The 27719-nt window shown below is 48.3% G+C and overlaps 1 protein-coding gene across 1 annotated transcript; it reads right to left on the bottom strand.

Moving 5' to 3' along the window:
• Nucleotides 1-185: 185 nt before the first annotated feature.
• LOC133346186 (ADP-ribosylation factor-like protein 5B) lies at nt 186-27719 on the bottom strand. Its single transcript, XM_061557675.1, has 6 exons — nt 27185-27719; nt 13524-13584; nt 12993-13140; nt 10364-10447; nt 9350-9501; nt 186-8204 (listed from the first exon to the last, which is right to left on the bottom strand). Exons 1-6 carry the CDS (start codon nt 27228-27230, stop codon nt 8156-8158), a joined length of 540 nt encoding a protein of 179 aa, XP_061413659.1. The 5' UTR covers nt 27231-27719; the 3' UTR covers nt 186-8155.

The raw sequence follows: 27719 nt of genomic DNA, 5'->3' as shown, positions 1-27719 counted from the left end.
TTAAAAACAACCTCAATATTTCCTAAGAGCCGCAATGCACTGTGTGGTGGTGGTGGTGGTGGATACGAGACGGGAGTGGTCCCTTGATGAGTAACGGGGTCACGAAGGCAGTCCTCCAAGAGACGCCGCAGGTTGCCGACTGACTGGACCGACACGAAAAGAAACGCGCCACTGTCAAACGTAGCAACGTGTAAGGACATTTATTGCAATACTGTCATCACCTCGCGCCGATGCGCGCGCTTCCTTCACAACGTCTATTTTGTAGTTCAGTCGCGACGACCGGGGCGGCATCCGTTGCACATTCAACGTCACGGGATGCGCCACGGCCTCGCAAGCTCAGCGGGGATTTGAGCCTGGGCGGAGACCTGGTAGTGTGGATCATCGTCATCATCATCATCGCCATGCACAACAGACGGGTTGCAGGAGGCGCCGTGAGCAGGGGAGGGCAATTCAGCAAAACACAATCGTAGTTCGGCACTGCCCCCCCCCACCACCACGCTACTCCCACCTTCACCAAACCCCCATTGACCAGCTCGGTGAAGTATGGTCAAATATCCCTCACGCATTGAACGGTCCGCGTGCACGTGACGGTTCCGTATCAGGTGCGAGTGGCAGCTGTAGTCACTCGCAGCTGGAAGGACACGGGTTCAAATCCTGGTCACGCGTCGACTTAGCCCATCATCATCAATCAAGGTCGATACAAAATAACTAAGTTTGTGCCAAGTCAGCGATACTACCAGTGTCTTGTATGTGCATTGTGCTGGGATGATTTTAGCCAGTTCCACGGTGGCAATGAATTTCAACTCAACAGTGGCGCTTAATTAGTAATGAGTGGTGGGCGCGATCGGAGACTGGTGTGAGAGTGTGGTGGTGGTTGACATCTATTAATCGATTACAATTGAGTCACGTGTATCAGAATCGATGTCTTGCGATGGGTTTACGTGACCCCAATTACAGAAGCCGCTTGTGACCGCTCACCATTCACCGCCAAAATTTTAACAAGAATAGATTCCAAGATTGGAACCTCATTTGCCAGAAGAAAAAATATGATAATTGTTTTTTTACCCTTTTATCTGGCAACAAAACTGACTGCAGGTATTGTGGTCTATGCAAACATGACTCCTTGTAAAAAAGGTGTCAAGTTTTGTTGCCAGATAAAAGGGTAAAAAACCAATTATCAAGAATATATTCCTGAATGGAACGGCACGACCTCGACCACGATACCTCAAACTCGTTGCACGCACGCACCTCCAAGGAAGGACAGATCTCATGGGCAGATGTATCGCCCACTCACACGCGGCGATAACCAAGCACCACTGATACACGTGCGCAAGTAACACGACGAAGCATGCAGGCCCGCGCACTTGAAGGCGTACTCTGCGCTCGGAAAAGCCGCACCGAGTCTCAAGACTGTTTTTCAGGAGCATCATGCCAAGTTTTCGTGGCAGGTAGGCGACATTGTTGTGCATAATCCCGATTGAGTCATTAAGCAGCCAATTTTTTTGTTCAACATTCCAACGTTTTAGCCAATCCCTGTGACATTTTGTGTGTGGGTTGGATTTCGGTGGGTTTTTTTTTTACTCTGGGAGGAAAGCTGTACAGGGTAGAACATAAACAAACTCCGACTCGCCTGAACAGACTGTTGGGTCAAGTTCTGTTATCGAACGTCTAAAAAGGCCGGCACAGTACACGAGGTTGCCAACACCACGCCCGGCCGGTGATGCTTACACAGCACACCAGGTACTAAACTGAGGCTGAGTCGATCTAGGGGAGGCCCAGGAGCGATTCAGATAATCGTCACTGGTGTTGGCCACGAGCGGGAATCGAACCCGAAGTGCCGGGTTCGTAGCGCAGCAACCGCCATTCGCCACTAAGTGGCGGTGATGTCACCACGGCGCTTGTGCCAGGCCATGTGCACCTTAAGGCCACGTGAAGTGTCGACCACCCGCTCACAGGTCACGGGACCAGACCCAGCAGGTGCCATCGGTTGACCGACTGAGTTGACTGGCCGACGCACCAGCTGCGCCCCCAACTGTGCCACTCTCTTGTCACGCACACACTCGGAACTCGCCTAAAACTGGGAACGGCGTCTCACCGGAGACCGATAACACCAGGGATAAAAAAAAGGGCAGATGACCAATGGGCTAAGATAGTACAAGCGGAGCGACCACGCAGTGTGCATAAGCTGGTGTCGGGATAGAAGGCGGTGGTGCTGTGGGTCACAAGAGCATGGGGGACTTGAGATACAAATAATAGCTTGTTTTATAATACAGATGTGGGGGTTGATGGATCACGTATAGATGATGTAGGGGACAAGTTCTGGTCCCCCACCCCCCCCCCCCCGTATTAAGCAGAGCAGAATGTATGATTCAGACCAGATTGTGTGTGTGGGGAAGATTTCAGTGTTCTCCGGGCATTCGGGTCTGCTTCTACACGGCACATAAACACTCGAGGAAATTGTGAAACATCCCTAGCAGTGAAGACTTCCAGAGATTCGCGGTGAGACCTTCTCTAACATTGGCATGCATAGAGACTTAGCGACTGATGTAACGTCTAACGAGGTTCTAGAAGGGTTTGCTTATTTGCACTAAGCATACTCCGAAAGTCAGAGTTCTGGATTTCTTGTTCTCAAACATTATGCCGAGGAAGTTGATTAAACGCTCGTGCTTAATTGTTTAACAAATAACATCCTCCCCGTCGTCACTGAACGAAGTAATTTCTCCAGCGGAGTGTGAAGTTGAAGGCAAAAGAAAGCGGCGGGGCAGAGGGCAGAGGGCAGAGGCCCCCCCCCCCCGCTCGCGGCTGCCAGCGTAACCACCACATCGCGATCCGAGTGCGTGCGCGCAGGTGAACGAGAGCAGGCCGATGGCAGACGCGCCGAGTTTGGTTTAAACGTGTATTCAACGCAGTCGAAGTCAGCCAAAGCAGTCAGCCACGCCTGGCGCGGCTTAAAACAAACACAGAGAGGAGTCCCTGCGTCCCTACAGCATGGATCACCTTGCCTTTACAAACACCGGTAGCCAGGGGCTCGAGCCACTGGTGGCGAGAGAGAGAATGGGATGGGGGCAACACTGAACAAATTGCTACCTACACCCCCCCTCTCTCCCATCACAAACCCACGGCGATTCATGGTCATGATTCCAGAATTGTTTTTTTTACAAGCAACCTGTACGGACGTGATCCTCCGTCCATCCGTCCCTCCCTCCAGCCAGCAAAACTTTTGTTTTAAAATAATAGCATGACATTGTGGCGAATGTAGCAGTCTTCAAGTCGCTGCACAGCGATCTCACATTGCAAACAAAATATATACCAATCGAACAAAAACATCGATTCTTGCGGGACGCGCTGTTCGACGCATGTACGAAGGGCTTTGAGAATCGATGGCGCCGACGATGAATGAATGAATGCATCGATGCGTCGTCGTTTACGCACTCGAGACGGGTCGTCGTTGTGACGCGGTTTCAGCACAAACCTAAACTCCTTCCACGCCACCCCTCGCGATCAAACTCCACCAAACATTCGACACTTCGCCTGGGCCCAGGCAATGCTTAGAGGCATGCAGCACCATCACTGGTTAATAATGATAACAATAGTAATGATAATTGCAGTAATAACAACGATAATGATACAATAGTAAAAAGTATTATCGTTACACATGTACACGCGAGTTGTCCGTTTGAACAGCATCCAGGGCGGCTGGGCTCGTATAAATAAAAATACCAAAAGACGTCGCTCCAGAGTTGTACAAAGCGTTACACATTTACATATTAACATGACAACGTGGGATGTCACGGAGACCCCGGAGATTGTGGAAGTGAGGAGCGGGTTGGCAGGTGGGGGGGGGGGGGGGGGGGTGTGAGTGATGGCCAAGACGTGCTCGTGTGTGCGTGGAAGAGCCCCTCCACGTGTGTTTGGGCCACTTCCCACGCACGTGGCGAGTCTTGTCCAGGTTAGAAGTAATCCACTCCCCTTCCCCCGTGTCACCGGGCCAACACTGCAATTCGATGAAGGTCGCAACTCGAGGGTCGTGGAGTTGTAATCAAGAATGTATATACTCTTGATTCGTTTAACAGTGCAGTGAGTAGGATGGTAGCGCCCCCCCCCCCCCCCCCCCCAGTGGCTGCAGAGGTGACGTGAACCCCGCAACAAACAACGCGAGTCGAAAAAGCACATCGAGATTCTTGCAGACACAACACCCATGCATGCATCGCGAACGTAGGAGTCGATATTAATTGATCAAACGATGTAATGCAAATGAGCCTGGGTGGAATTTGCACTTGCTGGATTGAGCAATGCGCGGACGCAAATACCCGGGGACACGTTGACGACCTCCTCCGCCAACGTCGAGCCAGAAGATTCGGGGAACCGATTTTCCGTCTCCCTTTAAACCGCCTTGCGTGTACGTATACGCAGTGCTTGGCGGTCGCCCATCATCCAAGCACGAGACGTGATGGGAACTGCCGAGCTTGCGATATCCGACAGGATCGGGCGCCTCGTGGGTCATGTGGTCATTGGCTCCACTGCATTTGTAACATTTACATCAATCGTGTAAAACAAAATAAAAAGCAATTCTCACGATCAAGTCGTCCAGCGAGCGTAGAAAGCCAATGTTAATCAATCGTATGGTTACATGCCAAGTATTTTAATAACGAACAACGCCGGGTTTGATTCCACCTGCCAGATTGAACAACAATGCCCGAATACCTCTCATGCGTTTTACTAAAACACCCGGACTGGACTCACGAGAGCTGCCACAACAGTGTTGCCGAGCATTGGCCTTGCATAAGTGTCCGGTCGCTTGATTTGCCGCGATGTTTTCGCCCGCGTCTCTGTGCCATGTGTAAGTGGTGGTATATCGGTGGTGGTGTAGCGGTTAGCTCCATTATTTTTCGCCCGCGTCTCTGTGCCATGGGGAAGTGGTGGTGGTGGAGCGGTTAGGGCGCTGCGAGCCCGGTGACCCAGAGTTCGATTCTCGCTCACGCCTACCACACCAGTGACGATTATCAGAACCGGTCCTGGGCCTCCCCAAGGTTGATTCAGCCTCAAATGAGGCCCAGGTGTGGTGTGTAAACATCGCCATTGGGGAGACAAAGGCGGCCGGGCGTGGTACTGGCCACCCACCCCCTCGTGTACCGTTGCTGGCCTTCAGAGGCGTTCGCAAACAGCAATTGCTCGAAGTCTGTTGAGGTTATACGGCGAATATTTGCCTTCGTGTACGCATGGACACCAGGACCATTGGGTTAGCCTGGCCACCGTTAATTCCCCTTTTTCACTCATACATCCGAGCCATGCCAGAGTGAGGCCCTCACGGTAATGGATAGTTTTTTCACTGGCAATTTTCCGAGCCAAGCCAGGGCCAAACTGTAAAACTGGCCTCACAAGACAGGTAAGGCCCACTGAGCTATATACCTCTTTTTCACAAGCGACCTGGCCACAAATGATAGCTCAACGAAGTGGCTTATCATGTGCAAAAATACTCTAAACGCATGTTGATTCTAAATGTGGAGGGAAAAAACAGAGGACCCGGAGAAAAAGCCACACGACCACGGAGAGATCATGCAAACTCTATACAGACACTCATACAGGCGTCAGGGTCGGGATCGAACCCACGACCTCATACATACCAGGCCACCATGGCGCCCTATACGAATTTGGCTCGGGACCAAGTAGGGTCAGGGGTAAGGTTAATCGTTTTCATCGTACGCATGACCTACATACGACTCTCGACTCGTTCATTGTGAGTGACATCAGTAAGCACTGCTCGGCTTCTGCAGTGGAGAAACCTGGCGCATGGTGAACCGCGCTGGGCTAGTTCGGCACGGCTTCGGTACGGGTCGCTTGTAAAGTGACAAAGAGACCACGATGAGATTTTGTACAACAATTGCAATAACAGCTCCGAGTCATGGCAATGGAGCTTCAAGTTGGGTTCTTGTTTGTCACGAGTTTTACATACATTAAGAGAAACCTAAACAACACCAGGCTTATCAGTCCAGTAAGTGGCTGAAGCAGTTCAGGGTTGGGGTTAAGATTGACCCTGGTTGATATCCGGATACCGGCCCTGTTCAGCCATCCACCTGACAGTTTTGTTTCCTTTCAAAATTGAGAAGCTGGGACAAACAAGAAGCCACCTCTTGGACTCGATGCGGACACTCAGTCTGTGCCACGTGCTCACACCGACTGGGGCAGTCGACAGCCGTTGCAGCGATTGGATGTTCCGAAAAGAGTGCCCCGAGTTTAAAAAGGGGCAGGACAATAAGGCCCGGTTTTAATTGCTTATTTTTAATGCAATAACTTTTATTACAAAAAAAATACGACGCCCAGCACAGCTGCAGTGAACAGCTGCTGGCTGCTTCACCTGTTCATATGCCAAACCCACCGCTGCGTCACAGCTGCCTTTATTCTCAAACATAAATAAAGGGGACGTGGCGTGCAGGCATTGGGAGATGAGAGGCGCGCAGAGACTGCGGGTGAAACAGTCGAGCAAAGGACCTCAAAACGTAGCAGGATTTTCGCACAATCTAAAAAAACCATCTGCGGTAACGACAAAAATACTGTAACAAAGAACATCGCAAGCCATCAGCTAATCATAAAACCCCGCGGCCGTGAACACGGCGAGTCTGGAAATATTGTGGTTTCCGATGATGGTTCTCAACCTCAGGTCTTTGGGGAGCAAAAATAAACGAATGTGGGCTAGAATTCACATGTCCATTGAACCATCAGCTGTGTTCAAAGCCCCAGGGAACACGAGGCCTCTTATGCCACGATCTTTAACGACCAAAAGTTACGTTATTTTGATAAAGTTGCCAATAGATATTTGTAGATTAGCCAATGACAACTTGAAATTAAATTGTTGGCCTTGGATAGAAAAATAAGTTTGTAAAGTGTGGAAGACACACCGTGACGCTGAAATGATCACACTTTTCAAAGAACCCAAAAATATACCAAATTTACTAAAATTTCAAGACAAAGTGGCTTCTTCGTGTTGCCATAGCTTAGCATGCACCCCGATCAAGTGCACACACACAACAACCGCCATTCGCCACTAAGTGGAGGTGACGTCACCGCGGCGCTTGTGCCAGGCTATGTGCACGTTGAGGCCACGCACACACCCACACGCACATGCACCCACACATACGCACAAACACACAGGTGGAGGCAAATCTGTCGGCATGAAAACGTTGCTTAGGTTGAGAGCTCCCGAGGCCTGAAGCTGGGAACAATCCACGCCACCGTGGTGCTGCTCGTAAACACGACCGACCAGAGACACGCGCGAACTAAAGCCGACGGAGCGAGGGGGGGGGGCGTCTGCACGACGCGGCGCGTCACGGCGGAGACAAAACCAGCCGCGAGCTGCCGCCAGGACGTGCGGTTTCCTTGGAGGTGGCTGGAGGAGGGGGGAGAAGCCCGCGGAGTAATTCTCGAGAAGTAGCCACAACGCCGCTGCCACCCTCGACGCTTACACCCCCCCCCCTCTCGCGCGCGCGGCCCACGGGAGGCTCCGAAGGGCAGCGCCGAAATCCGTGATGTCGCAGGTTTTAGCGAGAGTGACGCTCGCTTCCTCGCACCTTCGGAGATGTGTGTGCGGGGGGGGGGGGGGACACCCACGTTTTGAATTGACGTGTGGCCCAGCGATTAACTTGCATCCAGGCGCAGGCGACCGCTATGGGCGTTCAGGACACTTTTCTGCGGCCACTTGGCCGCTAGCTCGCCGTGGCCGACAGAACTCCGTGACAGTTTTAAGTGTTGTTGAGAGCGAGGGGGGAGGGGGTAGGGGAGCTGCGGATGGTGTAGGCGAGCAGGGGAGTGGTCAGGCGGGCGAGCGGGCGAGCGGCCTGACGAAGCGGTGGGAGCTGGGGGAGGATGTGGACGGTCGTGAGAGAGAGAGCACTTTGCGACGTCACGAAGCCCACTTCGGCAGGACACAGCCTCCAGTGACCCGCGTCGTTCAAGTGTTTATCGTTCAGATGCTGGCTCATTACAAACGTTCCAGGGTCATTAGTTGTCCTGTTTGCGAGTGTCTGTCCTTTTTTTGTTTCTTTATTAACTTAATATGTTTTTATACGTTGTGACTGAAATGTCTCTCGTTAACGAGCAATGTTTGTATTTTATTTTCTCTTCTCATTTCCCACGATGGTATGCCAACCGTGTTGACGTATTATCTTACACCCAGCTCGGAAGTCATCCACTCTAAGCCCTGATAAAGCCTGTAGGAACACACAAATACGCACGCACACACACAGACAAACGTATTCATGTATAGATACGTGCAATTATACACGTAACAACAACAGTGCCAGTACGTATCTTGAACTTCTTTCGCACCGTACGTAGCGGGGTTAGATATTAGGTTTAAGGTAAAGGGTTTGGGGTCAGGATTAGAAGGTATAGGTGTTAGTGAAAGCTTGGGATTGTTGTTATCGTTAAGGTTTATGGTTAACTTTTTATGGATTACTTTTTAGTTATTTGTGCTATGTGTTTTGGTGCGATTTCTTAATCTGTTGATTCATTTTTGAGTTATTCTTGGTAGCAGGGGTTGTCATGTGCTTGGTATCTATGTGTGTGTTGGGCTACTTTGGCACCGTGAGTAGCCAACCGCGTATATGGGATTTGGTCCTCATATATAATTAATGTATGGCGTTGTCAGATGCTGTTGGCATGAATGACGATAGAGTATTATTAGGTGTTAGAATCATGGGTTAGTTCGGAGTTCGAATCAGAATCAAGGGATAGGGTTAGATTCAAGCTTTGGAGTTCCGCGTGAAGGTTGGGGGTTAGATTTGAGGTTAGCGTTATGTAGCTCTTTTTCAGAAGCAAGCTGGCCTCAAATGATAGCTCAACGAAGTGGCTTATCATGTGGAAATCTATAGCAGCCAAACACTCTAAATGCGTGTTTCTAGATGTGAAGGGTAAAACTGGAGGATTAATTGTAGATTTGAAGTTTTCGTGACTGCAAGGATCCATACTCTTTGGTTCTTTCGGTAAAGTCACAAAGGTGAAAATAATAAAATATAAACCCTTGTCAAAGCCATCTCTTTGGCATACCTCAGCAACTGTTTTCGCTATGGTGGTCCCCACCCGAAACGTAGTGATTTAATTTAGTTGTTTTCACTTTTTTATTATTATTTTCACCTACGTGACTTTACCGAAAGAACCAAAGAGTATAAAACTGGAGGACTCGGGAGAAAAATCTACACAGACCAAGGGGAGGGAGACACCGCAAACTCCAAATATACAGCGGGCGTCAGAGTCGGGATTGAACCCACGACCCCCTGTATAACATGCGAGGAAATTAACATCTCGCATTAACGGTAGGGGTTGAGTGGGTATCCGGTAGTGCAGTCACACTCACCCCTCTCCCGTGAGGGCACAGCAGGCCTGGATGTGCCACGGGTGGTCCTTGAAGGACGTCAGCTTCAGGTACTGGGAAATCTCCGCGGCCGACATGCAGCCCTTCATGTCCTGCTTGTTGGCGAAGATGAGCACGGATGCCTTGCGGAGATCCTACCAGCGGCAGACAGGTGGCAATGCAGAGACAAAGAATTCCCCCCATCCGTATAGCCTTTACCAGACTGCAGAGGCAAGTGCTGTCACAGAGAGCATCTAAGAAGGCCAACAGGGCACACGAGGGAGCGGGTGGCCAGCACCACACCCGGCCGTCTTTATCTCCCCAGTGTTGGCATCTAAACAGGTACTCCAGGTACTCAATTAAGGTTGAGTCGACCCTAGGGATGGCCCAGGACCGGTTCAAATATTCGCCACTGTTATTGATCGTGAGTGTAGTGTGCGAACTGGACAAACACAAAGATTCCTCCGACAACCACACAGACTGACGGAGGAGGCAAAAGCTGTCATAGCAAGCACCGATCAAGAGCAAAACGCCATACAAGTGGATTGTGTGGCAAACATTATGCATCACATCACATACGCATATTCAGCTTACGTCGACCTAACTGAGGCACAGAACAGGTTCATATACCAATTGTCAGCGATATGCAGGTAGACACACCCACTCATACATTGGTTATTCACTGGTACATGCCGTTTTAATGAAGGCATCTGCACACAAAAGTAGTTGATGATAAGAAGGTAAGTGAAATCTTCACGATGCCATCGTCCCACTGCTATCGATTGTTCGCAACACATCACCGTCACTTCCTTCTGCCGAATCCCGCAAACGCCGCGCGGTCGACACCCAACCTCCCAAGGCTCGGTTGGGCACGCACAAACAAGAGCCGCTTGTTGGGTTTCTCTTTGTAACGTCGCGTTGTCGCTTGGCTCCCTGTGTACCCCGCACAGCCTCCGCCGCTATCCACCCCCAACCCCCGCGGCTACAGCGCCACTGCGGTGCGGCGCCGACGCTCACCTCGTGGGCGAGCATGCGGTACAGTTCCTCCTTGGTGATGGCCAGTCGCTCGCGGTCCGTGCTGTCAATCACCACGATCACAAACTGCACACAACGGGGGAACACGGGCACACGACCAGAGTCAGAAGCTGCGCCTGCTGGTCGGGCGGCTCCGTGTGCGTTGGTGGACGGGGGAGCGTAGAGGCGTGGGGGGTGTCGGTCAATTACACCGGGAAGGTGGAGGCATCCAAGAGTGGGCATGGTAACGATCCACCAATTAACTGATCACGATCGATGAGTTACCGCACAACTTCACTGCCCCGCACCTCCGATTAGCACGGTTGGTTACGTGCGGTGTGAAAGAAGTTCAACATACATACACGTTTCTGCATTATTACATTCATAATTATTTTGTTCATGATATGTGTATGTAAAATCAGTCAAGTAAGCATCAATGATTCTTTAAATATTTACATTTCAGATAGGTTCATGGAAACAATGGGGTCATGGATACCCGACAGGCACTAGGAAGATTCTACACAAACCACAATGACAAAGAAACGATTGGTCCATGAATTAAACCGTGACGCCGAACTGTGACCAATCGTTGAATTGCCGGGGAGGGGAAACGTCGCACGCCTATTAGAGAGGTCAAGGGTTTTGGTTGAGGGGCAAGGTCAGGGATAAGTAGAAAGCAGGGGCCTGGGTTCGATCCCTGACTCAGGAGTTTATATTTCTCCCCCTGTTCTGTACTGGTTTCCGCTGGGTTTTCCGTTTTGGCTAAGAAGAAAACACACACACAATGGAACAGGTATTTGGGCAAACACCCCAAATGCTGAAACAAAATACCAAAAAATTACTCAATTGGAATTCGCAGCAGGAAGGGAGAGGGTGTACCGTTGCTAATCTGTAATTACCGCTCCTGGACTGTGAAAACTTGGCAGGGCCCTCCTGACAAGAGTCATGAGACTCGGCGAGGCTCTCCGAGGCAAGCAAGATGAATCCGAATATTTATTTATTTACACTGGAGGAATCCGATGAGCTATGAAGCTCTTTCTCGCAAATGTCCAGGAGGGGCGGGTCAGAACGTTAAAACAACAAACAAATACAAAAACACGGCAGCAAAGTATCGGCAAGGGAAACAAAGCACTTAAAATTCTATAAATACAACTAAAATATATTTTATCTTACAAGGTAAAGCCCACCGAGGTATTAACTTATCTTTCAGAAGCGACCTGGCCACAAATGATAGCTCAACAAAAGTGGCGTATCATCACGTGGAAATGTAAAGCTTCAAAATAATCCGAATAATCTCAATGCATATTTATAAATGTGGAAGGGGAAAAAACCCGGAGAAAAATATACGGGGGTCAGGGTAAAGTGTGGGGCATGTGCTTTAAGTCAACATCTGGGTATTGGCTGCGTAATGGTGCATGGGACGGGAGTCGGGTTAACATGAGGGCTTAAATTCCTCCGGTGGAACGCATGCTGGTACATCTCGTGAAAGGTGGTATATATTATATACGCACAGCCGCGCTTTGCTTTGTGTCCAACGCGGGAACCGCGCTCCCCCAATCAGCAGTATTGTATTCATAATGATGACGTCGTCCTGCACGATTTAAAACCGGAAGCAGATGGATGGCTTCACTATTCTGGCAAATCGCCCGAAGATGTTGGATGTAATTACGAGCGAAACGTCACAGTACTTCAATTCTAAATGTTGTGGATTCACTCTTCAAACACACCGGTGGGCTGAAGAAATTTTGTTAACGTGAAATTTTTTACTGATTGGCCGTGTCGGGTGGTGGAGGGTTGCGGCACATTTATACTTATGCGATCTAACCCAATAGCCTTTATTATGAATAATACTGGTCGCGAAAGCCTACGTGTTAAACTGTACTGTATGTAGAACTTCTTTAACACCGTACGTAGCCAACCGTGCTAAATCGGAGGTGCTGTACGAACACCACAATACGCTGCGCCCAACCGTTGTCAATGATACGACCCAACACGATGAATAGAAGCATTGGGGAATGTATGAATGTAACGAGTCAATTATTATAAAAAAAGTATGTTTAGACACATGATAAATGTGTGGAATGGTGCAAAAAGAATAGATTATTTTCGATTCGTTCGTGTAAACCCAACGGCCACTAAGCGGCTCTACATTCACCATGACTTGCTCGGTAAGCATGGGAAGATTCACTTAATCAATTAAAAGTTATTATTTCGATCAGTATGAAGGAATGGAATTTTGTGTGTACAAATCCATTATTAACCGTCAGGCTAATGGAACAAAGGAAGTGGAAACAAACGAGACGGACAATACAAACAAGGCAGCAGAAACGAGACAAAAAACAGAACTGAATGGTGAGCTATGACGTTGACAATGTGTCGACATGCACATGCCTACGACTGCACAACATACAACACTTCTCCAGTCACACGCTGCTCGCTGGCATAACAGCTTCTTGGCGCTCATTTTAACGGAATGTAATCAACCGTTCGCGATCATGGGTTGGCAGGAGAGAACGAGTGGAAGAAATGGGCAAAGTCAATGCCGATAAAAACGAGGTGGGGGAGTCATGGGTGAGAGAGAGAGAGTCGGGGTTGGGTAGAGACACACGGGCTGGGAGGCAGGGTGCCGCACCTCGGTGTTGGTGTAGTATGTGTTCCAGGAGGTGCGCAGGGACTCCTGCCCTCCGATATCCCACATGATGAAGTGCGTGTTCTTCACCACAATCTCTTCCACGTTGCTGCCGATCGTCGGGGAGGTGTGCACCACCTCGTTCATCAGGCTGCAACGGCAGGGCAGACACGGACGTAGTCAGGGAGTAAAAACATGATCGTGGATGCAGTGGAAGAACAACAGTCAAACAGATGGGGAAAGAGAAAGATGATGAAAAGACCAGGGATGAAAAGAGGCAGAGAGAGAGAATTAAATATCATGATATCTACCTTCAACGAATGTGTTCTAACATGAATGGTTGCACTGCTGTGCAAGAGATCGACTTGATCCGTCACCCCACGGCAGGATGCCGACAGCGCAATCGGGATGAAATTGTGAGAAGAAACAAAACTATTTTATTTTAAAGTGGGGGGGGGGGACGTTGGAGGATATCGTTTTGTGTTTTGTGTGCGGAGACTCTGGGCTTGTTGCAGGCGGGCTCACAGTACTCACAACTGATAGAGTATCGTCGTCTTCCCGGCATTGTCCAACCCCACCACGATAACCTTGTGCTCTGAAAATAAAACACAACAACCAACGGGCAGCGTTAGTGGACGAGCGACGGACTCGCGGCCACCCAACAGACATGAACGATTGTGAACAGGTGAAACGCACATGTGGAATGAAATATAACACCGATGTTAGTTTTTGGATAGGGCTGCACCATTTTTATTTACATACTTTGGAAATCTTTTTTTTGTTCTTGAAAAAAAAAATTGTGCTATCATGAATCTCTCTGCTTTTATGGTCTACGGAGCAAGAATACAATTTCAGGGGCTGTCAACAGCACTGCACACACAAGAGTTGAAAGTACAAGAGAAAATGTGCTGGAACTGAAATTAATAACATTAATGATTACATAAAAGCTATTGTTGATGTAATATATCAACAATGACTTACCGAGTAATTCGTAGGATATGACTACGCCTCCATTGTTGATACCATCAGAGATACGATGATGCTTGGAATCATCAATTAAAATCCATTTGAAGCTCACAACACATGCATCAAAACACACGCCTGTAAGAACTGGTGTTTTCCCCTTCATATACTTTGTAAGTAATTGACACGAGCTCTACAATCACGAGCTGCCACTATATCCACCACAATGTTCATAAACGAATCAATTATCAAGTTTAATCGCACACACCGAATCGTGAAACTTCGTAACGTTGCCAGGGGTGAGTCGTTAAGACTTTGACACTACGGATTAACCTCGCAAACATCCCCAAAAAATCTCTTTACACTGTGCCACAATAACCGCCGGTTTGCCACTAAGTGGTGGTGAAGTCACCACGGTGCTTGTGCCAAGCTATGTGCACCTTGAGCCCACGTGATGTGTGAGATCTGTATTTATTTTACGCTGTGCCACGCGCGTGCGTGCACACACACAGACGAGTTATTCGGAACGCCCGTCAGTCACCCGGTGGACAGCTCTGGCTGTACACTGCACTATAAAATCCAGGTGTCAAGGAATATACTTAAACCGGTGAACCCGGCACAGTGGGGGGGTGGGGGGGGGGGGCACCGTTCGCACCACCGGGACAAGCGCGGCACGATAAATAAATGAGCACCGATGACACCGAACCACGGGGCCCCTAACAAGATTTGCAGTGCACGGCGCTGTGGGCTTGGGTAGCGGGTGGATAAAAGGGCTCTGGGGCTGTGCGGGACGGAGCGAGGGTGCAGGTTGTGCTTATTAATTATCCACGAGGTGTGGCCGAGAGCGTAACTTGACCATTAGCGACCGCGACCCCCCCCCCCCCCGTGCTGCGATGGTGCAGAATGGCAGGCGGAGCTTCGGCCGGTACCAACACCGTCATCAGGGGCGCTGTTGTCATCGCCGTAACAATACAACTGGCGATGTGCAATTCACGTAGCGTCTGAACGCGACCCCCGTGTGCCCGATGCTGTCCACAAACGGCGGGGATGGTTTGTCTTGTTAAGAGTGCAGAGTCGGCACTTGATGGGAAGGGGGGGGTAGATTGGCGACCTTCGGATTGCGAGCCACGCATGGCCAACCGCCGCACCTACCTGGCCACTTATTTTATAATGAATGAGACACCGCAAACGAAATGGCAACTACATTTAACAATTACATTCTTTACCGTGCCGATGGAAAAATAAATGTGGGACTTTTCTCACATGACAATACAAGTCAACGGACGAGTGTGGGAATAGAGCAACTTGAGGCCACTGCACATTTCAGGTGGCGTGTGTCGGCTCATCTGCCGTACCGCCCAGACCTGACACACTGCTGTCGAGGACGTGAGCGGTTAGATCCAGGTCGATCAATTATTTGAGAGCAATGGAATGCAGGGAAATTATTGTCCGATGCCGGAGCAAGTTTGTGGGGAAACATGGACACTGTAAAAAAAAATATCAGTATGTTCATAAAAATGATTTCAACTTGTCATGCGTACAGTCTTCACTCGCTCTCGAAGAGAGACAGAGAATAACTCGGAGGCACGAGGAACCAAAAAAGACGAGCAGGAAGGCATCCGAGCAATAGCCAGTGGCAATTTCTCGGGCCATTTAACGAGCGTTTACACGTGGGAGGAAGCCGACGTGTGTGCGAGAGGGAAACGCTCGATGCCATACAGACAGAACAGGTTGAGTCGACATTTTACTGCACTGCATTCTCCTGGTGAGTCAGGATTATGGCACTTCGACACCTATGGGTAAGGGAGTTTCACAACATTTACGCGCGATCCACCAACACTTCGCTGCCTCCGATGCTGGATTACAGGCGTGCGAGAGCCTCCATCGCTCGGCGAATCAGGACTTACCGATATATAAAATATAGGAAGCAATTATTTCAGGGCATCCTGCATATTAATAGAAGCACTGATTGACGACTCATGAACAAAGCACAATGATGTATTCACTTACAGAACATTATACTCTTTGGTTCTTTCGGTAAAGTCACGTAGGTATAAAATAAAATTGTATTTATATTTTATTTTTACCTACGTGACTTTACCGAAAGAACCAAAGAGTATGGATTCCTGCAGTCACGAACGCTTCAAATCAAGACTACAGAACATTGCACAACTAATCATTGGGTCAAAGCTTCTGACCATGGGTTTGCTTGTTTTTGATAATAGCAACTCGACGGAACTGGAAGGGAAAGAATAATATTTGGACAGTGATTCGGACCACGTGACAAAGTACTGAATGGGAGGATTTTACGCTCCGTCACCCCTTTCTTTCTCTCTCCCTCTTCTGGGGAGAGTAGGGGGGGGTCATCACGACTATCGCCATCGTCATCATGACAGCCAACATCATTGTCATGAGCATCACCAATACCATCAGCACGGTCTCAGCCATCACCAACACAATTACCATGACCACCAACATCGCCATCTTAACGGCTGCTGTCATAATAATCAATGTGACCCCTGTTATCGGCAGGATAATTTTGTTCACTGAACTGTAAATGTGTTTTTTAAAAAGGGCGTCTTTTCTCCTACTTTATCCCCATCGTGCTATTATCGGTGTCATGTCGTGGGAAAGAATCTATAGGGAACTCGCGCACAGCAGCACAACCCTCAAGTTACAGAACGCTCCAAGAAGGTGGAAATCGCAAAACTACTTCTGAGATCCCTTCAAGTGACCTCTGGTGCACACAGAGTAATGTTTGTCACGTGATAGCCACAATGATACTTTTAATACCCAAGGGCTGGAATTTAGCCACGTTAATTGAAGAACCGATTTGAACAAATTTACTTATACATATGATGACTAAATAATAATTGGTGACGGGGCTGAACCACCAACTCACCACACTTGCCAGAGAACCCAGTTTGATTCTTTCGGTAAAGTCACGTAAATGTAGAGGTGTAGTAGTGGGTGACATCACGTCACGCTCGCCCTCTGAGAGAGTGGCGTCGCGGAACGTGACGTCAGGCGGGCCGTGGGGGACGGTGACGTCATGCCCCCAGGGGGGTATTTAAAGAGGGACCCGGGATGTATCCGGGGTTGGTCGGGGGTGTAGGAGTGGGGACTCGGCTAGTTGATCGTCACACGAGGCTAGGGGAGGCTGCTCCGCCCGACCGGCCGAAGTTGGGGCTAGTCCCGGCCCGGGGCAGGGAGGACAGCCGGGGTGTAGGGATCCCAGTACCCGGTCCCCTGGGGAGTTATCGGCTAGGGGGGGTTTTGGTTCGGCGTAAGCCCTTAACAAACTAGGCTTAAGCCCTTAATAAGCTAGGCGTGAGCCCCTAACAACAACCTGCCTCGGAGTCGTGAATTGCGCTACAACATATGTATGAAATTAAAAAAATTAAATCACGACGTTTCGGGCGCAACACAAGCGTCCGTCATCAGGTAGGACAACCACAGCAAGAAACGATTACTGAAGTGGGCCAAAGGGCTGCCGTGACAAGAGGATATAGCACGGCAGCCCTTTTGCCCACTTCAGCAGAGGTGCCAAGACAGCACCCATGAAAGTACAATGACATGGATAGTATTTTACAAGGTTGTAATTGAACTGATTTTGTTCAAAAAAACACCTCTTGAGGCCAAGAGGTAAAGTTTGACTGTGAAACGTGTAATTTGGAAAAACTCTGGGAACACGTGGTTCTCTTATTATGAATAAGAATTCCTGTTAAATGTTGGCAAGTTTAAACAAATGCAAAGCTTGTGTTATTTGTTTTCAACCGTGGCCTCTTAAGGGGTACGAACGTTCTTGTTAAACGTCCTAGTTTCTGGTGAGCAGATGCTACACGTTGAGGCAGGCCCACTATTTTCAGGAAGTGCTCTTTTGATGCCCAAGCGCTGCCACCGCGCCACACCGCGGCCCCTCATCCTTCTGCTCACCTTGGAGTTGTTGTAATGTCAACACCAGACCTTCCAGTTCTGCTCTCGCAAGTATCCCGACATGTGGCTCAACAGTCTTCCACTTCGATGCATCCCCAAAATGCCTGCCTTGCTCGGCAACCTGCCCCTCCTCCACCCAACCACTACACAGGTCCCACCACCTATCACGGTCTCCTTCTCCTCATTACGCCTAGAACAATCTGTTGCCATTTTATATTTGCCTTCAAAGTTGCTTTAGCCTATCCCCTCCCATGAAATTCATAGGACGCGAGGGGACACACCCGCACAATTGCATTCAAAGTGAAACACGCCGACCACAACAGCTTAGGCAGCCACGTGACGAACATCGTTGCCCGATATGCCGCGTGAGCATATCCAGCGAGTGGTGCAAAGGTCAGCAGGGCGGGGGGGGGTAAAGGTAAGGCGTTCTTGCGTGGAAGTGTAGTCACCGCACCGTATGTATGTACGTATGTTGAACTTCTTTCGCACCGTGCGTAGCCAACCACGCGAATCGGAGGTGCGCGGGAAGGACAACAAACTCGACACAAAAAGCAGTTCTAAATATATGAGTTGGCCGCGTTGTCTGACATTCGGGAAAGTGGTGTGGCCAGAGCCGGGCCACTTATGGCCACGCAGGACCCGTGCAGCGTTAAAATCAGGAGCAAGGCTGGGTCCAGCGCAATGGTATGTTTTACATTGACGTTCCCCGTTAACATCCGCCTCGCAACCCCCACCATCCCCGGCAATTATGCCAAAATTCACGATATTATCATTACTGCACCAAGCAAAAATGTGCGTTTCCGTTCCTCGTGCGCCTACTGACAGCAAAGCCACAATACGTGGCCATTCGCGACACATTTATCGCGACACACACGCGCGCGCATGAAATCTGCCACTGATATGTGTTTCCTGTAACACTTTACAAATATAACAAATTAATTTGGTCAAGATTAATATTCATTATGCCTATCAAACGTTACTTGAATTGTTTACATTTTATTCCATGCGTACTTAATTTTCACACCGTATTTATTTTTGCAAGTCTGGAAAAACGGGTCAAGCGAAAAAAATGTTTTTAGGATGTCAACATTTCAGGTACGCATTTAACGCAGAGCTCTTGCTCAAGTTAGATCGAGTAATGCCTCGTCCCTCGGGGCCCCGCGTGAACGTGGCCAGGCAGCGACTTTAAACTTGGAATTTTAAAACAGGAAAGATGCTCCCGGGGGAGGTCATGGGGCTCCTGTGCTGTATGGAGTGGGGACAAACGCACGACAAAGATAGAGATCCCCCCTATAGCCTGAGCAAACTTTTGGGGCAAGTGCCGTTAGCGAGCACCTATGGAGGCCGGCATGGCACACAAGGCGGTGGGTGGCCAGCACCACGCCCGGCCGCTTTTGTCACCCCAGTGGTGATGTTTTACACACTGCACCAGGTACTCATTTTGAGGCTGAGTTGCCCTCGGGGAGGCCCAGGACTGGTTCAGATATTAATCAACGATGCTTATTGTGAGCGGGAAATGAACTCGGGACGTCGGGTTCGTAGCGCTGCACGCTAACCGCTACACTACCGCCAGCAGCACGAACACACACACGTGCACACAGGGGTGAAGACTTGCAGTAACGCACGGCCAAAGTGCTCACTTGTAGAGCACTTTGGCCCTCTCTTCGTAAACCAATTGCATAGAGTCCTCAATCCTTTACCCGATTAAAGGGAGACAAAACTTAAGAAAGGCAAATATATCTTATCTTGTAGATCCGCACCTACGCTGGGTGCCCCGGGGACTATAACTGGAGTATAATGTTTCATCAACGAGAAAGAAAGGCTTTAAAGTGTTCAAGACTATAATTATCGCCATAGTAAAATGGAATGAGGTCACGATGATGCTTGAATGGTGCCCCAGGTCATAAATTTAACGTCTTTGTTCCAATTGACAAAGCGTAAAACTCACATCAGGTAGCCCAGGACACAGCTCGTGTGTGTAGATGACACATTAATCTTGTCCAGGATGAAACTTCCATCAAGCATAGGCGGTCAAGGTGATAGATGTAAAGTACATACACTTTACCCAACCCACATGTGGACCCGCCTATCAACTAACTGTGGTGTAGCAATTTATACTCCTGGGTGGACAGAGATGACGGAGACAAAGGGGGAAGGAGGTTTAAGAGACTCCCACAGTTGGTCCAACTGTGCGAGTCATACGACGTATATGTGTGCTGAACTTCTTTCGCACCGTACGTAGCCAACCGTGCTAGTCGGAATTGTTGGGGGAAGGATGACGATCGCAAGTCAAAGGTGCTAACCGACCATTGCACCAGGGCAGCATCCATTAGCACAGGTGCCAGGTGTCAACATTTAACCACAAAAAAATGCAACATTTTCTGGTGGAATGCACTGAAGAATGTAACTGTAGCAATGCATGGGTACAAAGTATAAAATAAAGTGCTATGGCTTCAAGAATGTATCAGCAGACTAGAATTAATAGTGTTCTGTTATGTTAAACATACAAAAAAGTTAGCAAGTGAGACTTTGATCAGCTTGAGACAACTGGCTTATCTTCCAAGATACGTCTCTCAGGTGTCTTTTAGCCTCCGTTTACAGCGTGTGTTCTATTTCCAAGACTTTTGCTGCTGACTTGGATGTGTCAGTCTGGGGAAGGATACCTGTTAGTGAGGGTCCTGATATCCTCCGTGGGTTCAGAGCACAGCAAACCCTTCCCTCTCGCGGGTTTAGCTATCGTTGGTTTTGCGCCAAATGTATCGAGGTATAATTCGCCGATCGCAGTCATGTGGCTCGACCAATTCGCGGTTGACCGCGAGATTCCTGTATGCATCGTAACAGCACTGCTCGCGATGATGCTGCAGCGGAAGAACACATCTGGTCCCAGGGTCACGTGTTCCCAGCCTCCAGTGAGGCAGTGAGATTCAGCCGCAATATTTTACTTCCCGTAGTTTACAGTACTGTACACAGTATCAAAACATTTCTATACATTTACTGAACAAGTTATATTTGTACGGTACGATTAGCAGTTGGCTACGTACGGTGCGGTGAAATAATTTGGGTTGATGTAGGGTCAAATAAAATGTGTCGTATGACAAAGCATGAACCAAACCTCTTGTTTAGTCATTTTCCAGCAGCCCTTTTGCCCACTTCAGCAAATGTTTCTTGCTGTTGGTTGTCCCACCTGATGACGGACGCTTGTGTTGCGCCCGAAACGTCGTGATTTAATTTATTTTATACCTACGTGACTTTACCGAAAAAACCAAAGAGTATGGATCCCTGCAGTCATAAAAACTTCAAATCTAGATTGTCATTTTCCTTTTGAGTTTGCGGTTCGCGGATTTGCCGATTGCAGCTATTTACAAGAACGTAACCCTCGCGATGGGCAAAGGGTTTGTCACGTCTTTACAAAAACTCACAGGGCGAGCGCTTCTTACATTTGCCAGATGTGTGACGCTCACATAGCCCAAGGGGAAGGAGCAACACTACGCTACGGTCTCAAGAAAAATGCCCAAACGTACGCAAGCATTTACACTAAAATATGTTCCCCCCTGTTGCCCTTTAAGACATACGCTCCGCCAAAATTCTAAAGTGATGCTCAAAAACTCCACGTACCCAAGAGCATCACGGCCCCATGCTGTGCCGTCATTTACAATCTCAAGGCTGGGATGTTCAACCCGTCCTGCACGATTTATATGGCAGCCGCCGACTCTGAATGGAAAATGTCCCCTAAGTGCTGTACGTATATTTAATGCTCCTCTTAAGCAAGTTGCGTGCTGGTGTGTGGGGGGTTGTTTTGCTCACTATCCACGGGGATGTAAGAAATCGCCGATTTATCGATTGAAACTGATTCTCAGGCTTACAGTATACTTAACAAAATCGTGTGAATAAGATTCAAAAATATTCGGTGCGTATTTGAACAAAAATTCCCCAAACCACTTTTATAGAATCTGCAGAATCGGACCATTATAAACTGTATACTACACCCCAAGAGTAATATACATTAAAATCAATTCCTAATTTGAATCATGACCCTGAATGATGGAGTGGATGATGGAGTGGATGATTCATTACTTCCTTCATGATTATCCGGGTAACTATTCACTGCTTGCGCGATTCGATCAAATATTGCGATCTGGGGCCACGATTCAACATCAACGGATTCTTTTTTTGCTCTTTGTGAAAACATTTTTTTCAATTATTGTGCTTTTCTTTGTCAAAATTGCACAATTGTTCTCCCCCCATTAGTCAAAATATAACACGGAGATATGATTTGCATACAATCGAAGTGAGCCTTAAATAGTTGATTTTCAATGCACATACAAAGTATATTACATTATTTTAAACAATGCACTGTTCTTACATGCTGACTAATTATTCACAGTCAGTATTGCACTGAGCTAACGAGAGAAACTATTTTTTTTTAGTTTTACCAGCTAAAGCCCACTGAGCTGTATAGCTCTTTTTCAGAAGAGTCTTGGCCACAAATGATAACCCAAGGAAGTGGCTTATCATGTGGAAATTTATAGCAGCCAAATACTGTAAAACACATGTAGATAAATGTGGAGGGAAAAACTGGAGGACCCCGGATAAAAATCCACATGACCACGGGGAGAACATGCAAACTCCAAATATACAGGCATCATTTTGGGTCAGGATCAAACCCACGACCTCCTGTATGTCAGGCAAGGTAGTTAGTATCTCGTTACCGCGGCGCAATCAGCACTTGTGAGTGCTTAATGTACTCCGGTCACTGGCTGGACAAACCGCTAAGTGCCATACACATGTACATTTGTATTTTGCCTGCTGGGGGCAGTTGGTGTTTTCCATTGGCTACAGGAAAGGCTGTGTGTGTTGGGCAATATTTGCGTGGGCTCAATTTTCATGGGTCCTACACCAGCACTGGAAAAAAAATGTGACCTGCACCCGTCAGCAACGCACAGATGGCTGGAATTCACAAAACAACCTCTCTTTCCAAATGCACAAAGGTTTCCCTTTTAGTCTGGAGAGACCATATGGCCGAGTGTTGCTCGTGAGCGTATATTAAGGCCAGGACAGCACACCATAGGGTGGTGTGGATGACTGTGTCCAACCGTCTTCTGTTAATGGTGCTGATGTTGACCACAGCACAAAATTATAATTTTATGCCGAGTCAACCAAAGCAAGGCCCAGACCAAGTTCAGATACCAATGGGTGCTGGTGTGCATGGCCAGAAAACAAGCCTGGGTCTCTGTGATCATAGTGGGGTGTGCAAAAAAAACGATGCCACCACTCACTGATTCCAATCACACAAACAAAGAATCTGACTCACTTTGTCAGACACACGAATATATCTAATTGCATTTGGTTTTCTTTGTTTTGTAAGGCGCACAGGGGTGCACTATGCCTCTTCATACATGACAATCAACCACGTGCATCGTATTACTTCTCAATCCAGAACAATGATTGACCAAGAGCTATGTAAACGATGCATCGATTAATATAAATTAAGCTCACAAAACTTCCAACGAATTGTGAAGGTGTGAAGCGATTATCTATGTATTTTAATTTGAACACGTAGTAAGTGGTTCACACGGACTCTGCAGACACTACATTTACATATATTTTCAGAGTATGTTTTTGTTTGCATTCTGACCACAAGTATTGTGGTTAATGCAGACATGATTCCTTGTACATAAAAGGTTTCAGTTTGGTGTTTTAACATCTTAACACCTGTTTTGTTGCCAGGAAAAAGGGGAAAACCTATTCTCATTACATTTACTTCTATATCAAAAAGAGCAACGATTATCGAACCTTAACTTGACCCAGAATTATGACAAGTGAACAGAGTACTAGCTATTCATACCATCCCCACTCTAAGTCAGTGTGTATTATTTAACCAGGTGAGAGATGATTTACGTAACGCATGTATTTGTCTTTATCAAAGAACACTTGGTAAACTCATCATCATGAACCAAAGTCTAACACTACTGGATAAGGCCTGTCCATGACATCACTCACAGTCCTGTGATACAATCCATCTCGCTGTCACCTGAACTCAAATCATCGCTCCATCTCCTTGTTGGGTGTGTTCTCCTCTTTGGGCTGCCATTCCATCACTAGTCTCGTCCATCCACCATCGTTACTTGTAGCGGTGTCCTACCTAAGCCCACCACTCACTTTTGTCAATTTATTTTCGATTTATGTTCCATGATCCATATATTCCTATTTTGGTTTCTCAGCCTCATTCTGAACACACAACTCTCCTTGTTTTAGAGTACACTTATCAGCTTTCAATCAATATTCTTTGTCGGTTTACACTTGTCGAATCTATACAGTGGTACAGAACTCCACCATGCGTGTCATTTTAACGCTGCCTTATAAGAGGCACATAAATAGTCAATTAGCAATTCAGTCAATGTCCCTTCTTCAGGTAAGACTGACTTAGAGTATTATTGCACTTTACGGTATGGTGCCTCAAAAACTTTAAATTAAGTTGACAACAAAAAACATTCTAACTAACGAATGCATCACATTATTTTTTAGTCACTATTATTTTCGGCTGTGAGCCAGACATAAAAAAGATGCTCCGGCTTACAATTGTCAGAGGGTCTGTAATGTGCACTGTGCAGCAGACTAGGCCTGCATGGCGAAGGAAAATAAACCATCCTCGAAAGGTGAATCGAACCTGTTTTGCTTCTCTGCGTGTGACCTGGCCCAGCAGTTAGGCGCGGAAAGATGAATCGTATTAAAGAAAATGACTCGGCAAGAACACACAGTGCCTGATGACCAAGGAAGGCAAAGAGGCACCCTTAAATTAACCATAATTATCAATAACGATTTCCTTTTCTGTATCCTTCCCCTGACCCAGTCTCTGCTCTCAATTTATTTCAGAATTTCCCCTGATTTATCACACACACTGCTTTCTCGGTGTGTTGCGACAGGGATGGAATTGGATGTTTTGATGAATGTGCACATGCAGGATGAGGGCCCCCCACAAGCCATGCCGATCGTGTATGCCATTTAACCATATTTCACCACGCTGGTTAGTGAGGGTTAGTATAGGTGTGGAGCATAGATGTTGGATCATGGAGTACGATAACACCAATAGAGTTTGTTTCCTGCACTACAGCCCTATAACGCCTGTAATTCATAGCTGCCGGAATCCAAGCACTATTGGGGCTCAAGCCTGCTTAGCTTCCGAGATCTGATGAATATGATGAGATCTGGTTTTAAATATGAAGTATAGTAATACTGTAATGTATAACGATTGGTAAAAACAAACACCACACGCAAACTGGCAGATCAAGGTCGCTCTGCTGATGATGGGTCGTGTTTAAGCATGATGACTCATCACGGTGGACAAGGGTCTATTCAAAAAACTAATATTTCAGCAGGTAAGGCCCACTGAGCTAGATAAATATTTTTGAGCAGTGACCTGGCTATCACAAATGATATCCCAACGAAGTGGCTTACAGTATCGTGTGGAAATGTATAGCAGCCTCTAAACCCACGTTTCTAAATGTGAAGAGAAAAACTGGAGGACCCGGAGAAAAATCCACACGACCACGGCGGGGGGAGAGATGCAAACCCACGACCTCCTGTATACAAGGCGAGGTAGTTAACAGCTCGTTTCCTCCGGTGTGACCAGCAGAGTAACGTGGTAGTGGCGTTCGTAACAACGACCCGCGGCGCTGAGAAAGCCACCTTGCAACTCAGAATCTGAATATTTCATTTAAAAAAAGGACTCACACCCCCAGCCAAATTTTCATTCAATCACGGAAGGTGTAGTGTCACTAACCCCCCCCTCCCCCCACTGAGTCTCTTGAAATTACCGGAAAAGTCACTCACTCACTCACGTGCCACCACCCATTGACTAGAACTGACAAATTGTGACGGGCCAGACTGGCGTCATAGGGGAGGTGTGTGCAATGTGTGCGTGCAAACACACACACGGAAGACAAGCTCTGAGAAATGTAATCCCATTAAAGTTCTCAGGCTTGGCACGGTAACAATACAATTTAGGAATTCGTCGATCCAGGCGACATTAACAAAACAAACACCCCACAAAGAAAACCAATTAACGAAAACAACAAAAAAGCGAACCGGTATCAACCACTCGCTCTGCCTGTTTGTAGGAAGATATTTAGTTAAGGTTTGTGTTTTTTAAAAAAAACCCATCGCTTTTAACGCGTTTGTGTTACGTGTCCGGAACGCGTTTGTCACCGTGGAAACGGCTCGCACAACAACGTCGACATTTATCGTACCATCGGTGTCTTTGGTGGAATGTAAAAGAACACGGCACCGACAATTAATTCTACCGTATACCTCGGTGGGAAATAGGTGGATTGGGTGGCTTTCTCTGCGGGGTCAGATTCTCATTAAACACGGGGGTGGGAGATTATACATTTCGCTTAGGCATGCGTTGGCCACTCAGCCAGTCTTAAGCCGGTTTATCCTTCCAGTACGGACAAAAACGTCGCTTCTTTATCCCGAAACGAACCCTAACCTTTAACCCCACGGCGCTAACCGCGTCGCCGGTCGATGCGTTTTGCGCGCAAAGCAGCGGCTCATCCATAAGCGAGCGTCGCCTCTCTGCCCCATCTCGCTCTGTGCTCTTGGTATCATGAACATAGCCACCACCAGTGGGTCCACCGATTTCCTAATGAAACATTCAATTTGAGTAAGAAGCTACAGCCGGGCTCATTTCCGTGTCTCACTTAAGTAATGAGATGACAATCACCCGCGTTGTCTCACTTAAGTAAAAAGGTAACCCTTGGTTCAATGTTACTTAAAATATAACATTACTCGTGTCTCGGTGAAGTAAGAAGATTACCCAAATTGTATCTCACTGAAGATGGTCCTAGTAATGTCTAACCGATGGAGATTACCCAAATTGTATCTCACTGAAGATGGTACTAGTAGCGTCTAACCGATGAAGATAACCCAAATTGTATCTCACCGAAGATGGTCTTAGTAGTGTGTAGCCGATGGAGATAACCCAAATTGTATCTCACTGAAGATGGTCCTAGTAGCGTCTAACCGATGAAGATAACCCAAATTGTATCTCACCGAAGATGGTCTTAGTAGCGTCTAACCGATGGAGATAACCCAAATTGTATCTCACCGAAGATGGTCATAGTAGCGTCTAACCGATGAAGATAACCCAAATTGTATCTCACTGAAGTGAATAAAATAACTATCACTCACGGTCTCGCTGAAGTAATCAGCTAAGCCCCAGCTCCAGTGTCCCACCGAAACCCGTGAGAGCCTGCCTGCATCACTGGGGCTGCCACCCCAGCCCATCCCCCACGTACCTTCATTGTTAAAGAGGCGCCAGAGTTTTGAGAAGAGGATGCCCATTGCGGCAGCAGCGGCAGCAGCAGCCGGGCAGCGGGGCCCGCGGCCCGGGCAGCGGAGGGGCGCGTCGGGAGGTCTCGCGGCGGGGGGGACGACGACGACGACGAGGGGAGGCTACAGGATGGGACACGGAGACATCGGGGACTGCGGATCTCCCACAAGACCCAGCAAGACAACGCTGGCGACACGGGCAGCAGCAGCAGCCCCACGGCAGCGAGGGAGCCGCAGGCCTCGGGCTCAAGCAGCCCTCGCCTCCGCCGTCGCTTGCCTCACGCCCCCCGGGTCCTGCGAGGCTCGCGCGAGCGGTTCCGTCTCCTGCCCCGGGCCCGTGGGCGACGGCGGAGCTCCACGGGCTGTGGACGGGATTCCCCCCTCCCCCTTCTTCTCAACGTCTCCGTCGTCGTCTTCGTCGCTCGCTGCCTCCCTCGCTCCCTGCCTCGCTCGCTCGCTCGCCTTGTGGCCCCGTCGTCTCCGACGACTCCACGTCCTCTC

This window comes from Lethenteron reissneri, chromosome 23, assembly GCF_015708825.2.
Source record: "Lethenteron reissneri isolate LAM-NWPU_2019-01 chromosome 23, ASM1570882v1, whole genome shotgun sequence".
NCBI classification, from domain to species: domain Eukaryota; kingdom Metazoa; phylum Chordata; class Hyperoartia; order Petromyzontiformes; family Petromyzontidae; genus Lethenteron; species Lethenteron reissneri.
This window is presented reverse-complemented; position numbering and strand designations above follow the sequence as displayed.

Excerpts from the sequence above, each read along its gene's own strand:
- LOC133346186 (XM_061557675.1), bottom strand. The coding sequence starts at position 27,230 with ATGGGCATCCTCTTCTCAAAACTCTGGCGCCTCTTTAACAATGAAG. Across the intron at positions 13,585-27,184 it reads GCGCCTCTTTAACAATGAAG|AGCACAAGGTTATCGTGGTG; the intron begins GTACGTGGGGGA and ends TTTTATTTTCAG. Across the intron at positions 10,448-12,992 it reads CATACTACACCAACACCGAG|TTTGTGATCGTGGTGATTGA; the intron begins GTGCGGCACCCT and ends CGTTGTGTGCAG.